This window comes from Vanessa cardui, chromosome 26 (assembly GCF_905220365.1).
Source record: "Vanessa cardui chromosome 26, ilVanCard2.1, whole genome shotgun sequence".
NCBI classification, from domain to species: domain Eukaryota; kingdom Metazoa; phylum Arthropoda; class Insecta; order Lepidoptera; family Nymphalidae; genus Vanessa; species Vanessa cardui.
Genome location: NC_061148.1, coordinates 4,106,791 through 4,125,873, shown reverse-complemented (window position 1 = coordinate 4,125,873; position 19,083 = coordinate 4,106,791). Strand labels below are relative to the sequence as shown.

The following is a 19,083-nucleotide window of genomic DNA, read 5'->3' as shown; positions in this document are numbered from 1 at the left end:
TTTCCCCCATTTTATTTTTAAAGATTCCACTCCACCTGCGTGGTAGTGGAGTCAAAACGCGAAGACGGCCATTACAGTCAAGGAAAATGAAATAGCACATGCAAGATGCCTCTTCGCACTACGTTGGAAGGAATCCAGGTTTAAAGAGCAGAATTAAAGCATCCTCAGGGGTCAATAATTCTATTAGTGGAAACCGTATAAAAGCATTTGGTACTTTTTGGGAAACTATTGACGCGGTGGAAGGAGTTGATTTTAAAGTATTAGAAAAATCCTAACTAAGTTGTGATATTTGTTTGACGCATATTTTTAGTTATTTCCTAATCGTCTGTCTCCGTGGTTGTCGAGCGCCGCGTTGCTCATTAACAATGACATCCCGCTAATGGTGACAGGTTTGACGACTTTGATGTTATTTCCGAATTACTATACACCGCAGAACAAAATATATCGAAATGGCATCAGCTGATGACACCTAATATATACGTAATACGTTATATAAATGTGAAAGTAACTCTGTCTGTCTGTCGCTTTTTTACTACCGAAACACTGAACCGAATTTGATGAAATTTGGTATGAGGTAAATTTAAACTCCAAGGAAGGATATAGACTACTTTATTTACTTACTTACCACTTTGTTTTACCTAAGACATGACAAACGACCGCCTTACACGAACGAAGTCGCGAACATCAACTGTATATATAAATTCGTGAATATTTATGTCATACAACTTACAAGTATTTAACATTAGTACAGTACATGATAAATATTCGTCAAACACAACAAGAAATTCATATTTATATTAAACATATATAGAGCTTATTAGATAACCACCTTATAAATTTTATTAAAAAAGTTACAATAATAAATTACTTATACACATATAAACCAGATATCAGGGGATACCCTTCCCCCTCCCCCTAATGGTAAAACAGCATTTGTCTTTTAGGCTTTTTTAAATGGTACTTATATCTGTTTACGTACACAAGCCTTGCATACTTCAAATGCCATTGCTATTAGAACATAATATTAATTTCATGATATCACTTCCACCTTGCTGTCGTTTCAAAAAGCACGCGCAATCTTTATAATTGCTTTCATTAAACTGGTTACAATTTCGTCATATTTCCTTTACGTAAGTTCGTTCACTCTACGTATATGAATTTTATATTACTTAAAATATTTATGTTTTATTTGTAATTCATCTCGTGCCCAGGAAAGAAGAAATCGTGAGGAATGTGTCATGAAAATCGACCACACTCAAATCCCAATATAGTAATAATAAATATGAATATAATAAATATATGAATATGAGACAACATCACATACATTACTCTGATCCCAATGTAAGTAGCTAAAGCACTTGCGTTATGGAACATCAGAAGTAACGACGGTACCACAAACACCCAGACCCAAGACAACATAGAAAACTAATGATAATCTATATCGACCCGGGACCTCGGAGTGGCGTACCCTTGAAAACCGGTGTACACACCACTCGACCACGGAGGTCGTCAAATACTAATAGCTTTTCGTAAGTATTCTCTGACCCGGACAAGAGAAATATATGGCTCAAATTGTTAAATATTTACATGAATAAAAATACTTATATTATAAATGATAAATGAGCAAGTAACTTGCCTTAACTTTGAACTGTTGCTCTTACACTACTGACAAAACTACTGAACTGAATTTAATGAAATTTCTTATGAAGTAAGGTTGAACTCCATGCAAGAAAATAGGTTTACTTAAAAAAAAGGATTACTAATATTCCTAATAGCCTTTCTTGAGAATCAGCGATTTTGTGTAACAAAATAACATTTTGGATAAATCCAAAATTTTGTTTTGTAAAAGGAATTGAACTAAAAGTATTTACAAAGTTCCACCCGACGACGACGCGATTTCTAATTAGTGATGACAGCCCGGTGACAAATAGGGTTGCCATGTTTATAACGTCTTAGGACACATAAAATAATTATAAGAATGCGTACAATGAGTTAATATTCGGTAACGATATAGGCAATATTTCAATATTTTAAAAATACATTATTTACTTGGTAGACCCACTTAAAATAATAATTACACCCTTTTAGGAAAAAAATCAAGTTTGTTGCAAAATATAATCCAAAGGTATAAAATTTAATAAAATTTAAAGATGGTTAATGAAAATATGAAAAAAATATTTATTTACAGATAGATATAATAACTGATCATAGAGATTGGTTTATTTTAAGCATTATTATGGAAACCATATGAAGATTAGTGAAAGAACATTTGACAGCAATTTAACTTTTTTTTTAAGTTTCGTCTTCGTTCTAACTGGGCGAAGAAAAATTTAGTAAGAAAATTATGTATAATATATGTAATATTATTTTCAAAATGTGCTTACGGTATATCTGTCGATCCAGGATCCCAAAAGTGCTCCAAATTATTATTATTTTTTATCACTAATATTTGGTAGCCCATGGAATATTACGGTGGGGGACGCCATAAAACCCCATAAAAGTTAAAAAAAAGTGCATATTAAGCTGCAGCCCTGGTTCGACAGATTTACCGTGCCCACTTGTGAACAAAGGCCTCCTGTCCTCCTAATAAATCCTTGCTAGCTGGAGTGTGTGTGATACAAATGATGCATAATTTAATACAACGCATGCATTTTAGTAGCACGGTATGATAAAAAAGGCGTGTATACCTAAGCGAGAGTGAGAGATCTTCTTTTTCTTAGGCGTAATTAGGAATACATTTGGTCAATTATAATAAAATTAAAAAAAATTAAAACATTGTCATACGTATTTTTGTATGTCACAATTATATCACTCCCTAATAAATTAAAAAAACTCACAGTGTAAATTTGTAATTTAAAAAAACAACAATAAATTATAAAAATCTGACACACTAGATTAGCGAGTAACTTCATTGGCAGTCTTGCGAGCGCATTTGATAATGAACTTACATCATTTTCATAACCCACCAAAATAAAACAACAATATTTACTTGGTGGTAGGGCTTTGTGCAAGCCCGCCTGAGTAGGTACCACCCACTCATCAGATATTCTATCGCTAAACAACAGTACGCAGTATTGTTGTGTTCCGGTTTGAAGGGTGAGTGAGCCAGTGTAACTGCAGGCACAAGGGGCATAACATCTTAGTTCCCAATGTTGGTGGCACATTGACGACGTAATAGTTAATATTTCTTACAGCTTCATTGTCTATGGGTGATGAAGCCCACAAAAAAAATAAAAATAAAAAATGTACGCACAGGATAACTCGATTGTATTTGCACAGATATTTATTGAAAATATGTATATATAACCTATCGCCATCGACTATCTTGATCAAAGCATCAATAATATGCCTGTATCCTGTTAGCATCCATTAATCGTATGCTAAGTGGTTTCGATAATTTTCAAGCTTTGTAAAAACTTCAATTTAAAATAAAATTAACTAAATTCGGTATCTTTTTTTTAAAGTCCATTGAACCAGAATAACACTTAAAGAATATAAGATTTATTTAAATAATTAATCAGTTACCTTATTATAGGTACTTATACTTGTAGGAGCCTGTAAATTTCCCACTGCTGGGCTAAGGCCTCCTCTCCCATTATCGAGAGGGCTTAGAACATATTCCACCACACTGTTCCAATGCGAGTTGGAATGCACATGTGGCAGAATTTCGATGAAATTAGACACATGATGTTCCTCGCGATGTTTTCCTTCACCACTGAGCACGAGATGAATTATAAGCACAAATTAAGCACATATATACAGTGGTACTTGCTTGGGATAAAAGGTATACTTATCTGTTAAAGAGATTACAAATCGTCACTCCCATTTTAACTTCATTTCCCGGGATTTAAACTATATCCATACTAAAGTCTATCTAAAGTTATGATTGAGACTTACTATCGCATTTATATGTACTTTCATACATATATTATATTTTTATGAAAGGGTATCTGTAAGGTACAACTCTCTCCTGAAGCCCATTGGAACATCTTCCATTAAAGTTTATAGGCCGGACAGTACTTGATTAAGTGAATACACGATAAAAACCAATACAATATTAAACTCGTAACAATGACAAATGGCAACACTGAAATTAAATAAAGAGTTTAAACCACATCAAAACAGTTACGTAAGGTGTGTATAAATATAAAATGAAACGGATAACGTGAATTGGAACGGAGCTAATGTTTCAAAGCGGTTCGAAGCGGAAACGAACGGAAAATAAACAAAACTCAATCCCATTAAAATGAACGCAGCAAAACCAATTGCACGATGATGGAAGAAAAACTTACTGTATTTTGTTTTAACTATTACAGAAAACGTTGTTGCAATTTTAAAATATAGACGTTTCTGGAAACAGGCCTTTTTATGTAAACAGTTGTAACTCCCATTTCGTTTTGACGTTGGCTGACTGTAATTGCATCTTTGTCCCAAAACTTTTATGTTATTTTCTTTTTAATATTTATGAGGACTTTTGGCAAACGGGTTTCAATTTGATAATCAAACTATTTTGTCATTTTAAATTAACTTCTAATCATCAAATTGTTCATTATTAAATTGGAATTAATTCAACGATGTATTTTTTATTGAATTTAGTATTTGTTTATTATTCAATAAAGTTGTAAAGTAAAGCAGTAAAGTAACAGCCTGTAAATTTTCCACTGCTGGGCTAAGACCTCCTCTCCCATCAAGGAGAGGGTTTGGAACATATTCCACCATATTGGAACATATTGCCAGCGCCACAATAATAATAAAAAAAAGTTTATAATTTGTATAAGGTATTAAACAAGATATACTTTAATTTAAATTATCTTTTACATTAGAACGTTATACATTTTAAATCGCGAAGTTTTATAACTTCAAACAAAGAAAATATTAATGTAATTAGTCCGAAGCAATACATTAAGGCTTTTGAAATATCAGTAGTTCCTATTGATAAAAACCTTTCCAATACAAATAAACATAAATATCTGCATTGCGGAATCTTTCGTGCGGCAATAAGGCTTATTCGTATAATGTAGTTAGTTGGTACGTATTCATATATTATGTATATATATTTTTAATAAGTAATTGAAAAAGTACCTAGAGGCCTCTTCCTTATATATAATCGTATTATATACTAAAGAATAACAACAATTACTAAATATTATAATTATTAATATTTCTTTTTAATTTTCAAAAAAATATGTAAAATTGTAGTTTGAATTTTTAAGATATTTTGTTTTAAGCTCTATGATTTATAATCTGGAATAATGATTTTCCTGTTTAGACTATATATATGATAGAAGGCAATATCTTTTCTTTTTAACGATATTATCTTATTTATAAAATATTAGTGCATGTATTGATTAAATTAATTTCTTAATTTAACTAAATTTTTAGAAGCCTTAGCGAAACATGGTTCATGGTTGCGTTTATAAAAAGATAATTAAGTTTATTTGTGGTGGTGGGCTTTTTACTTTCATACTTCAATAAAATTACATTGATATTATAAAAAGTATATATACAAAAATCCTTTTTTTAATTATTTCCTATTTGTTCCAGCGATCTTCAGCTAAAATTATAACAAAACTACCCATCCTAGCTATACGCTGGTTCAATAAGGTTCTATAAACAGCTTTTGTGTTTTTTTGTGTGGTAAAGATCATCCTCATCTTTTTTTCTGCACTATAATATGCATGGGTTGCTTAATAAACCTCTTGAATCATGTTTAATGACTACCGCATCAAAATACGTTACAAAGTTTAAAATATCTAACCTTACTAATGGCGGGAAACGACTTTATTTCGTACTATGTTATTATAGTCATATTTAATCGAATACCATAAGCTACATTAACATTAACACAGTTCAAATAATATGTTATCATGCACCAAAATATCAGGTTTTATGTCTATTAATGAGTCATGGAAATGAATCATTCAATAATAAAACTAGCAAGATTTGAACTCTGATTTGACCTCGATCTTAAAACAGAGGCCAAATACACAAAAAACACATTTTAAAGAGTTCAAAGAACCATGCTGAAGGTTAATTTGAAATACAGTTTATAAAGTTCTATGATTTAAAATAACAGTTAGTTATTTTATTTACGTTTATTTATTACTTATATAAATAGTATTTTTTTTAATTGGAATAATTCATTTGTACCTTTGATCATTCGGTTCTTTATTAAAAAAAAATATCGGAGCACTTTACTAAATCATACACTTTTGAGTATATGATTTGAATAGTTAATTATTTACATGACAAATGTGTGCTTAAATTAATTATTATTATAAGAACGTTAAAACTACCTACATTTTCTAAGTACCTATTAAAGATTTTTATATTTCATGTGATTTGTAATCATTCAATTATGATTTTACGTTTATCTTTTTCCATTTTGAAATATATAATTTTGGAAATCAATACACAAACGCATGCGATTGAAACTAACAGATTAGCATAACATATATTGCATCATCACTACATAGTACAAAACAAAGTCACTTTTTCTGTCCCTATATCAATTTGTATGCTTAAATCTTTTAAACTACGTAACGGATTTTGATGCAGTTTTTTTTAATAGATAGAGTGATTCGAGACGAATGATTTTATATATAATATATGGACAAATTCTTAAAGAAACTGTTAATTTTAGAAGTTTCTACTGTGATGTCATATCATTTCACCCGTGCGAAGTCGGGGCGGTTCGCTAGTCGATAATATTGTGTTCATTATCTTACCTCAACGACTTGCCTCAGGTCTTCAACGTAAACATTCTCCGTTTGGACTATTTCAGCGCAGACTCGTTCTAGTTGAGACAGTCCTGGCATTTCCTCGAAAGCGTTTTGTCCTGGTAAAAATAGATTATTTATTTTCGTATTGATTTCGAAACACATGTCATAATAAGGGGATTATTTTGAACTGAATAATATTTAACTTATTTAAGGCACCTTTGCCCATAGACATTATTTTAGCTTTTAGAACCTCATACTGTTAAAATGGCGCAAATTATGATATTAAAGATGTTTTGTTAGAGGAAAAATTATGAGTAGAAGTAGGTACAATTTAGCCATTACCCTACCATCTTGAAAATACCTGTCACCAAAATCTATCGGTATAGTTTTCTAATAATAGATCTTATATTTAGTAAGACCCTACAGGCTATTTGGGTGTATTTTTAATTTAGCCATATGTGACTTTTAACCGACTTGTACAAATCCTTTAAGTGTCCAATGAGGTATATCACTCTCTGACACTTATGTCTTCGACGATTAATTTTGATATATTTTTAAAGAACAGCAATACAAAACTTTGATCAATTCTATGATTATCTAAATTAGACAAATATAGATTAGCTTTGCAATACAGTTTTACTTACTCGGTAGTTCACTCCGACTTTCTTCAGATACACCTGTTTTCAGCATACCGACGTTGTTCACGAAATTATTGCTTCCATTGGCAGATGCTACATCAACATCGCTGTGATCATCCAAGCTTTCGATTGACGCCAAATAAGCAGAATTGACTCCTCCTTTATTTTGAACGCCGCTACTTGATGTCGAACTCGATGAGGCGATAGAGCTCATTGATAATGGTCTCGTAACTTCAATCGGCGGATTCAATCTAATTACCTCTTTCTCCTGTATCATTTTTAAATTCCCAGTAGACGCTACTGCTTCGGGATAAGGTCCAGTTTTCAATAGCTTATTTGGAGAACTATCAATCTTAACACCAAAATCTTTTCTATGTAAACTATTCGTGCCATTAGCAACGGTTTTAGGAAACTTAGCAGGTGATACTTCGGGTGTAGATGTTTTTATTTCAGGTTTCAACGGTGAGTTATCTTTTGATGATACTTTTGTATCGAATTCCCTATCGTTAGAAGATATAGCGAGCTCGATAGATTGGTCGATGAAGGGCAGAGAAAGAGATTCGAAAGCAGTTTTGTTAGGGTTAGGAACGTCATAAATAGCAGGTCTATTATTCGTTGGGACGTCGTACGTTGTCGGTTCATCGTTTATTTTAAATTCTGGTTTTATAAGTGGGATTATTTTAGCTGGTGATTCGTTAATCGCTGTTTTTATTCCAACTGGTTGATCGTAGATTTCAATAGTAGGTAATATTTCAACGCCAGAATGAGATATTTTAGACGTAGCTCCCACTAAAGGTAAGTTGCAGCGTCTGGTTGAAGATCTTCCAACGGTAATTGTTTTCTTTTGAAATTTCAACGTAGGCGTCTCAGCCGCGCTATTTATCATACGTTTGACGTTCGGCGATAGATTATCGAATGTTGCATCTTGTTTCGTTTCCTTGAACGTTCTTTGCACTTTATCTTTATTCGCTTCACTGGTAAGGTCACATTTAGTTTCATTAGCACCATTATTATCACTTTTAGTTCGTAACGTGTATAGAGAACTTTTGTTTATCGCTGCAATGGGTAATTTAACGCCGCCAGCTAGTCTTGAAGGGTCTTTCGGTGGACTCGCAAGCAATACGCATTCCTTTTCCTCAGTCATGGTGTCTTGGTTGTCCTGTACTGGTGGGTCGTTCCTGGCATCTTTGGCGGTTTCGAGGCGGTTCGCTTCAGGTCTCAAGCTTTTTGATGGTTCCAGAAGAGAGTCGTATATACCGATGAGTGTAGGCGTAAGGTCTGTAGTGCTACCTGTAATAGAAGGAAGTATAATTATTTTAATTGTTTATTACGAATCATATCAATGCGTTCTTATTTTTTTCGATATTTGAGAAACAATTTGAAAAAACACAAATTTAGAACATTATTATTATAAACAAATTTATAAATAATATATCGATTTTTACAAATTTGTAGTTATTAATAGTATGTTAATATTATATTCATATCGTGATTTTTTCTGTAGATCTTGTTGAGACCTACGATTTTCTAACACATATGATGATAAATTATATGATCAAACTTTCCTTGTATCTCTCTATTAGTAAAAGTTTCATTAAAATATGTTAAGTGGTTTTGAACAATTTAACGGAAATACAGACAGAGGCGACTTTGTTTTATACTATTTATCGACAATATATATACATTCAGTCAATCAATAAAAAAGGTTATACCAAGATTACGTAGGAGGTTAAACAGCTTGTCGTTTTACCCTTTAAATGTCAATTATTTATATTTACCATTTTAGGAAGATTATGACGGCGCGATGACGCGTTTTTGTATTAGTTCATTATATGAATGAATTTTATTAATAATGATTAAAACTTTAAAAGACGATAATAATATATCGCGCAAGATAAATTTAAGTAATTCTGAAGAGATTTATAAATTATAAATAGACAGTATCTCTTCATAATATCTTTTCGTCTAGACGAAGACGCAGTAACACTGAGTTATGTTGTGTTCCAGTTGGAGTTAGCCAGTGAAAAAGGCACAAGGGAAATAACATCTTAGCTTGTCAGCTTGGTGGCGCATTAGTGATGTAAGGAATAGGTAACATTTCTATTAGTGCTAATGTCTATGAGCGCTGATGAATACTTACCATCAGTTGGTCCTTTTGCCTGTCCGCCTACCTTCGTCATATATAAAGAAGAAAGATGTCTATACAACTAGAAATTCTCGCTATAAACGAAGAAATGTATACGTAATATTATTCAGGTAATAATAAATTTTGTTGCTAACATTTTCGGACACACAACAATGAAGCAAGCGATCGAAAATTAAAAAAAAAATATTTTAAAGTATTTTTTTATGTTATATGGACCACCTGATGGTAAGTGATCACCACCGCAACAAACTCACCCAACTACTACTGGCTAACTCACCCATCAAACCGGAACTCAACAATACTAAATACTGTTGTTTGGCAGTATAATTTCTGATGAATGGGTGGTACCCAGTTTGACACACAACTACCAAGTATTAGTTCCAAAAGGCACTGGCACTTTAGCTGATCTTACTAACTACCATTAGTAAGATCAGCTAAAACACACTACCTTCCAAAACATTAATAGCGAAGTCCACTTGACTACAATACAAACATGCCTATAAATAAATTATCGTGACTCGACGTTTGGACATAAAAAGCGTTGATTTTTATCGTCACAATGTCAGGATTATGTCATTCCCAACGAGTGTTTTACAAAGAAGCTTTTAGTTAAGAAATGGAATCTTGTAAAATTCTGACGACTAGATGACTTCCGTTTTAGTATTTACTGTCACTACGATCGAAGATATCCTTTACCTGTATCATTTAGGGGGTGATTTGATAAACTTTTTGTCTTCTTCTTTCGAACGCCAAATCCACGATGAGAGACAGAGATATCAGTATTTAAATAAACACAAGCCGAACAACGTTTATGGATAAGGCCGTTGTTTACAAGCTTTTGAGTCGAAATGACCCAGTGGTTAGAACGCGTAAATCTTAACCGATAATTGCGGGTTCAAACCTAAGCAAGCTGCACTGGATTTTCATGTACTTAATTTGAATTAATATATTTTTTAATTCTTATATTTGCTGATCTGAACTCTAGTATAGTAAGTAATAGTTGTTTAGTATAAGAAATAAATAACAACTTGTTCTTAATTTTCATATCCCATTATTATTAATGTTTAAATATCAAAGAATGTTCCATTATTTCAAAGTCAATGTACATATTCAATTAAATATATTTGTGTGATATGTTTTCTAATAACTCTTTGATAGTGATAATAAACCTTTAACCTAATATAATAAGTACTAATTCCGTTATTATTTTTTCGTTGAAATAATTAACAAAGTTTAATGCACTTAATTACTCCTTATTTAATTATTATAATGAACTGAAGCATTACTTTTTAATCTTATTTTAAACCACAGAGTATTTACGCATTGTTTTTTTTTTTAATCTGTTATCATAAATCTCGCTGCCATAAATACTCCTTACGGTTCTGTGTCATTTTAAATTCATTTTCAATGGTTATCATCATATCTCTTGCATCCTAATCGAATTTGTTTAGGCACTTCACAATGGTAATAGATTTTTTTATGGCTCCTTAAGTGCGTGCTCTATGCCCGTATCCAGATCAGTTCCGTAACGTCTTAAATTACTTTTATTGCATTTGTTTTTGAACCATTACTTGTTTTGTTAACGATATTAAAATTAAAGTATTTCTTTTTAATCTGTGTTATTGTGACATTGATAATATTTCCACCATTTTTAATCTTGAAAACAGTGTATATTTTTTTGTATAGATGTAAGTTAAAATTAAGTTTATATATTGTTTAATAATATTCCAAGCTTAGGTGTTTAAATAATTATCATTTGCGTCCGAAATAGTCGATGTATTCGAAATTTAAATTATTCCTAAAAAAGTTAATAATAGACTCTTTTTAATCCAGTTTTAGTTGGTATTTCTTCTTCCTTTCATCCTATATAACAAACAAAACTATTAAGTACTAATTAGTCTAGATATTACACATTACGAAATTGTAATTCGGGTTTAAGACTTGCACACCGGAAAAGGACGATTGTTGAGGGCAGAGTTCAAGAGACTTATGTAGCGTCAGCAAAAAACACATATATTGTTTTGGAATACATTACATTAAATATTCGAGAATATGATTTGAAAACACATTAGGATATTAATTTTAACCTTTTTATTAAACAAAAGAAAGTATTTTATATGGAATTATATCTTAGCTACTGTTAATAACGAATACGAAATAAATAAGCTAAAATATTATTTGAAGAAAGACTTTGAGTTTATTTTCTATATCCTCTCTGTTTATAAAATCTAAATACATTGAAAGACTATTGAATAACGTCAGATGCTAACGGTACGCGAACTGGAACGAAACAATTAATTTAAAGAATTTGAACTTATTTTTTTTAACAAACAAAATGCAAATTGACTCGGAACACTCAGTAAAAATCCCACACAAAAATTCTCAATTGTATAACGGTATACAGTCCAACAATATTAGGAACATCGAAGTTTTGATTCCAATAAATTATATTAGATATTAAATTAAATATATAATATGGTAAGAACACCCCATTAACAAATGGAGTAAGCAAGTCACTCTTTGGCAACCAAGAGACGGCAAAAGAAGTAGGGGTCGTCAGGAGATGGGAAGACTTGAAACAGGCAGCGGGACCATTCTGGATGAGTGTAGTAGAGTGGGAACAGGACCTATTGGAAGGAATTGGAGGAGGCCTATACCAAATGGCACACAACTTAGGGACTTCCTGTAACCCCGTGTTTAGGAATGAAGGGATATTATTATCATAAGGAAACAAGCGTGTGACTAATTTCCACATGTAAAGCCACTAACACGCATCCTCCTGAAACGGAGAAGATGCCTTAACCCAGTAGTAGGAAATTTACAGACTGCGGCTTAACATTTTGTTATTTTTAACCATGAGATGACCACAAATGCATTTACTGCCTTTCAATTATCAACAAGACACCTTTTAAAAAGGTTTTATATGTTCATAATTGCTATTAATCTAGGGCGCCGAATTAGCTCGGAACGTATGACCAGTACACATGTATCGCGGCGCCTGTAGTTATACACGATGCCAATATAACTGTGACCTATTTGTTATGATCTAGTCCTCGTACAACACACTGTAGTGTATTTTAAACGGATGTACGGTAAATCATATCATTTGTTCTGCGGATGGACCTCAATTTTCTGTCTGCGAATGCTCTCGTGTTTTCTAATTTCAAATATCGCTTAATTTTTTAACTGGCAATGTTTTGTTTTATATAGTCTGTTTGTTAAGAATTGTTCGAAATAAGTGTCAACATATATTACTAGGCTACGATTTTCGAAATGAGGTTGATAAAAAAAAAATTTATACAGCCAGGATAGTAACTAGAAAACATGGTTATAACCATTGAGGTTTTATAATGTATCTATAGTCAGAAAACCAGTATGTGTAGGGTAGTCATAGACTGCCATGGAGCACCGTGATTGAATAAGCTGCGAGCCATAATCTAACATCCAAACGCAGGCTTCCGCTTTGTAACGCATATAAGGCACATAATATAAAACTCTATTAACATTTTAAATAGTAGAGTAATGTTTTAATTCAAACAACAACAACAGCCTGTAAATTCCCACTGCTGGGCTTAAGACCTTCTCTCCCTTTGAGGGGAAGGTTTGGAATATATTCCACCACGCTGTTCCAATGCAGGTTGGTGGAATACACATGTGGCAGAATTTCTATGAAATTTGTCACATGCAGGTTTCCTCGCGATGTTTTCCTTCACCGCTTAACGAGATGAATTATAAAGACAAATTTAAGCACATGAATCAGCGGTGCTTGCCTGGGTTTGAACCCGGAATCACTATTCGGATTTCTTTTTGCATTTAATAAGCCAATTCTTGAAGATGGTTATAGAATATTACGCTACAATCCAAAAAGATGAGGCAGAGAAGCTTTTCAACGCAGAAAAAAACCGCACGAAGTAACTGGTAATAACATTAAAAATTCTACCTAATCTATACATTTTTACCTACAATATTTCCACGCTATTGAAGGGGAGGCCTCTATTGACAAATGAATGTACATCCACGCTCGGAACAAAAAAATATTAATTGAACGATAAATATCCACGCGAGAGTGCAAGACTCCCTCTATTTGTCATTGGCGGGTAAATATTTTCATTCGAATAAAGACTAAAAAAATTTAAATTCGAATGAATGATGTGTAGGTATAGCTTACCCAGTTGAAACGAAAGTGCGACTTTTGTAAAAAAAAAAAAAACTGTACGAGCGATGGAAGACAAACGTCAGATATGACATTCGGAAAAGTTGCCATTTTGCAAAATAATCTGTCAATACAAACATTTAATTTTCCTTTTGATTTATGGTCGTAAATATTTCCAATAAATATTTGATATCGACAACAGAAATTCGTATATGTATAAAATCACAGATAAATATATAAATACACAGATAATATAATCTTTGACTATGATAAATGACAAATGTACTTTGCGTAACCAACACCAAGTAATCAAACTCAATACGTGAGTCAGAAGCACGTGAAACCATAAAACATGCCTTTAATAATATCTATTTAATATATTAGATTATGTATTTCTATCTATTGTTACTTAAATTATTAATTCGTTCAAACTTGGAAACCGTTATTATTCAAAAATAAATATTGGAAACAAGACTTACGGTTTTATGCTTACATTAGCGTTACATAAACCTTCTTGCTAATTATCTAAAATTACACGTACTAATTATATTATATACTAGCTGTGCCCGTTGCTAAGTTAATCCTCATTACATCAGTTTACTGCCAATGAAATTCCCGTCAAAATTGGTCCAGCCGTTCCAGTGATTAGGCGGAAAAAATAGACGGAAAAACAGAAATAAAATTAAATGTTATTTTGGTATATGTACCGGACATTTAGTAAAATACAGTTATTTTAATATTACAAAAAGACACTCCAATATTTTTATACGAGTATATGTATAATTGTGTACGTTTGTATTACAGTGGCTTAGCTCCGTTTCATGTACCATAAATCTATACATACGAGTAAGTGAGAGACATGAGTACCAACATAAAGCCACAAAAAGATCGAAATTCGAATATACGTAACCCGCGAAAATTCAAAATTCGCGATACTTTTTGAACACACCTCGTATACTGAATAATATCGTTAAAGAAAATCTTAAATTAACATCACTACATCAGTTTGTTTAGTTTACAAACATATTTATAAAAAGGTTTTATTAGCTCTTGCACGTTTACGGCTCGCACTTGACAATCAAATCTATTCTAAATTCAAATAGTTAATATGGCATTTCGCAAGCATGCGGTTGGATTTAAATGACGCGGAGAATTTTTATGGTGGTCGCCAGACACTGGAATTTCCTATATGAAGATATATGACAATTTATTTAAATAATATGTTAATTACTGAGTGTGGAAGATAGTAAGGTTTATTATTTTACGTCTAAGCGTTCTGGCCTTTGTATGAATTCCTCTTAACCTTATCTGTGGCATAAAAGCGTGTGGCACAATTGTCTATTCGTTGATTTTAAAAAAAAAAAAAAACAAAAACAAAAAAACTTATTATGCGTTTATAAATATATAACATATTATTGGTTGTCATTGTGCTCGCTTATTATAGATTGATTGTAAGGAATTAGGTATATATATATGAGAAAATATCACATACATTATTCTGATCCCAATGTAAGCAGCTGAAGCACTTGTGTTATGGAAATCAGAAGTAAAGACGGTACCACATACACCCAGACCCAAGACAACATAGAAAACTAATGGTAATCTACATGGACTCGGCCGGGAATCGAACCCGGGACCTCAGAGTGGCGTACTCATGAAAACCGGTGTACACACCACTTGACCACGGAGGTCGTCGAATCAAAAGGAATCTTTGTTTTGCTATAGAGTTCAGGCTTGCTACATAACAAATTAAATCAAAATCTTTAGGACGAGGGAAATACAAACAAATACTTTTTCTTTAATTAATTTCAAAAATAATATCAAGAATAATTAACGATTTCATATAGATACTAATAAATAAGCTTTCATAATTTACGTGACCATGTACGAACGTCTAACAAATCATACATGACCGTTATAAAAGGAAAATTGTCTTGCATAAGTATAGACTAGAGAGAAAGTGCGATTCAAGGAACAATACCTGATGGATGGGTGTGCTCTATGACATTAATGCAATGACAGTTCGGGATGAAAGTGGCGGGAAAGTCTCTCGATAAATTGTCTATGCATAGAGCAAGTCTGTATATACTATTATGCAAGATGTATGCGCAATTATTTGACGATATATCAGTCTGTAAAACATATGAGCCATGATGGATTTGTAACATTTACCGCGGGTTAAACTATGCCGAATATTTTCATAGACATATAATCAATTTCAACTACAACAGGAAAGAAGGCAAATACACAACATTTAACAGCAAATTGACGCGATATCTTTGGTCGAGAGCTTGATTAATCTATGACATTCACTATGGATTTGCGCAAAAATGGCGTTTTGAACATCGACGGAACTGTTAAGTGGAATAAGGTGTTATGGTGTTGTACTATAAATAAAGATATATTAATCATAAACCCTTAGTATATAGTTGAGTTATTAGCAAATCGCATGAAATACATAGATCATAGGTTTGTTTATGTTTTTTCCCACTTCCATTGGAATAGGCTATACATATGTATTTTTTGACCTGAGATGGCCCAGTGGTTAGTACTGGGTGGAATATGTTCCAAACCTTCTCCTTAATGGAAGAGGAGGCCTTATCCCAGCAATGGGAAATTTACAGGCTGTTAACATACTTTACTTTTTTATGTAAAATTTTATTGTTTATGATCGTTCATATAAATATTCTTGTTCGTTATTACACGACTACGTGTATAGTATTAAAATATACATACTAGAAGTCGTTCGTTAACATAAATGCAATGTTTAAGAGCATTTCCTTATAGAGTAATTAATCAATATCCTATTAGCTTGTTAGGCTTTTGATTAATTATGCATCTCATAAATAACGGTTGTTCTGAGATGTTTTGTAACAACGGGGTCGAATCGTAAACTACATACAGTATATGTAGTACATGTGATGAAACTAGGGGGTATCACAAAGCCCTATCATTATCTATATTAATGCTGCTAGCATTCTTGCCACCATTCCACGCGGTCAAGATTTATACAGTAACTAGTTTTAGTTCATATTTGTATATATTTAAGCATTTCATGTTGTTAATTCTTATGTTAATAATTAATATAGATGATTGAAAAAAAATAATAATATTATATATTTGAAAGTAACTCTGTCTGTCTATCTGTCAAGGTCTTTCGCTATTAGTTTTAATATAAATATTATCTAAGTCATCATTATAAATAGATGTACTAGTATTTCTGGTCTGGATATAAATACGTCAAAAATGAAAAACTTTTTTTAATCGACAACAATTATAATCTGTGGCATAGTTTTCCCGCGTCGCGATGGCGCCTCGCCTCCGGCGCCGGCGCCGTACAGCACCCTAGTATGTGGTCGACACTTTCGAACGTGGAAAAGTGAAAACGATTATTTATTTCTTTTGCTTACGTACATTAAAAAAGTTGCGTGTAGGGTTACGATACTTTGACAGCTAAATAAATAGAAATATGTGTTGAACTAGTTATTATGCAACATAAGAATTAATAACATTAAATGCTTAAATATATACAAATATGAACTAAAACTATTTACTGTATAAATCATACGTTTTATACAAATGTCAAAATTAAAGATTTATTGTTCAAAACTCTATCATATAGTACAGTAATGGTTCACGCGACTAGAAAAATGTTTTATATGAAACATTTTTACGGTAGAACGAATACTCAAAGAAAAAAAATGATGAATTGTATGCCAGGAACAATCCAAGGCGAATGCAGTAAATTCTCTATTTTTTCATCAAAATCCAACAAACAATCACATCAAGCAATGGTTTATAAGCACGTTGAGGACAGTTATCCAAGATTTACTTTCGTTTATATAGATTACTAGTTACATGTCCCGGTTTCGGGTAAAATCGTTTTAATAGTGTCAACTATATTGGTTATCACGACGCACACCACTTTAAACAAAACCGTACTTATCTATATTATATCTTTATTTTATATCAAGTTATTTTACTAACTTTCGAATTCAATAAAAATACTAAAATTATTTTTTTTATAATAAATTGTGTGTACACTTCTGGCAACATTATTAAATTATATTATCCTTGTCATCCGGACAAATGAACCATGAGTAGCCATGAGATCAGCAAGTTTCTCATGCCATGCTTAACACGTAAGCATATAAAAATAACTAAGTAACTTAATATATATAAATAAATCCTATTTTTATATTTTAATTTATAAGTAAAAAAGTAGCAACGCTGGGCTTTCTTCTTAAGAATTAGTTCCTAATTTCTACAACTCTGCTTCAATGCATTACCTCACGAGATTTTTCTTTACCATCATACACGAGATAAATAGTAAACACAAATTAAACACACACATGAAATTACTTCCTTTTAATTGTCTTGAATTCACACATTTTTCAATGACCTTAAATAATATAACATCCAACAATTACAAATTATGCACAGATTATAAAACTATTGCAATAAGAACTACGCAAAAAGCTTTATTCCCACGGCGTATAATATTATCAAAGAGGTCTTATATGATTATTTTTAAAGTTATATTAAAACGTGTGGATACAACATCGAAACTCAAGATTCCCGACTAGTTTTCATTCGAGTTACTCTGACTTCAGGCTACGAGCTGTTACTAAGTAGACTCGCATAATTAATGGCATTATTAACCTTGTATCTCGTTATATCTTGTTAGTTTACTCATTTGTTACTTAGCTTTTTAAACGATCGAGAAAAGAGGTTTTATCTCAGAACGTGTACAGTGAGCTTTATAATCTTGTCATTCAATTAAAAAAAGAATGACTGTATGTATATCAAATCTCAATGCTTTTTTTATTGAATTTATAAAGTATGTAACATTTATTTAAAGAATTTATAGCAACTTCGCTTTAGAATATAACTCCTTCGAAAATTGAATGTATTTCTTAATAATTTAACAGAAATAAAGCAAAGACTGAAGAATAGCTGTTTTTTTTTAATATAAGTTAACACAATAAATGACTCGACGATGACATTCGTGTAATTGAGAATAAATCGTAAACTTATCAATTCATTGCATTCTGATCTTTATTTATATCACAATAAGATGTCAGTGGAATAAGAAATATATTATCTGTGGTAATAATGCTTAATCTTCCTTGTAACAATTCGGCGCGGTATGTTTTTTCGAATGTAATTTTAAACTCGATTATCGAATCACAAAATCGATAAGTTCCATTAAATCGATATGTCATACTTCTGTTCGTGTAACTGATTCTTATCAAGGTAATAAATGCATTTTATATTCTTAAAAGACAAATGAGTATAATGGCCTGAAGACTTTTAAATTGTCTTTTAAATCTTATACGTACCTAATTGTGTTTCGCTACATTTGTAAATATGAATGAATGAATGAATTATACTTTATTGCATACCACAAACAAAAAAAGAGAA

The 19,083-nt window shown here is 31.9% G+C and overlaps 1 protein-coding gene across 1 annotated transcript in view; it reads right to left on the bottom strand.

Moving 5' to 3' along the window:
* Positions 1-19,083, bottom strand: part of LOC124540702 — a 107,740-nt gene that overhangs the window by 26,150 nt on the left and 62,507 nt on the right. The window contains exons 2-3 of the mRNA XM_047118378.1: positions 7,367-8,650; positions 6,729-6,838 (exon numbers count right to left, since the gene is read on the bottom strand). Coding sequence (XP_046974334.1) covers positions 6,729-6,838; positions 7,367-8,650 — 1,394 coding nt within the window. The remainder of the gene's footprint in view (positions 1-6,728; positions 6,839-7,366; positions 8,651-19,083) is intronic.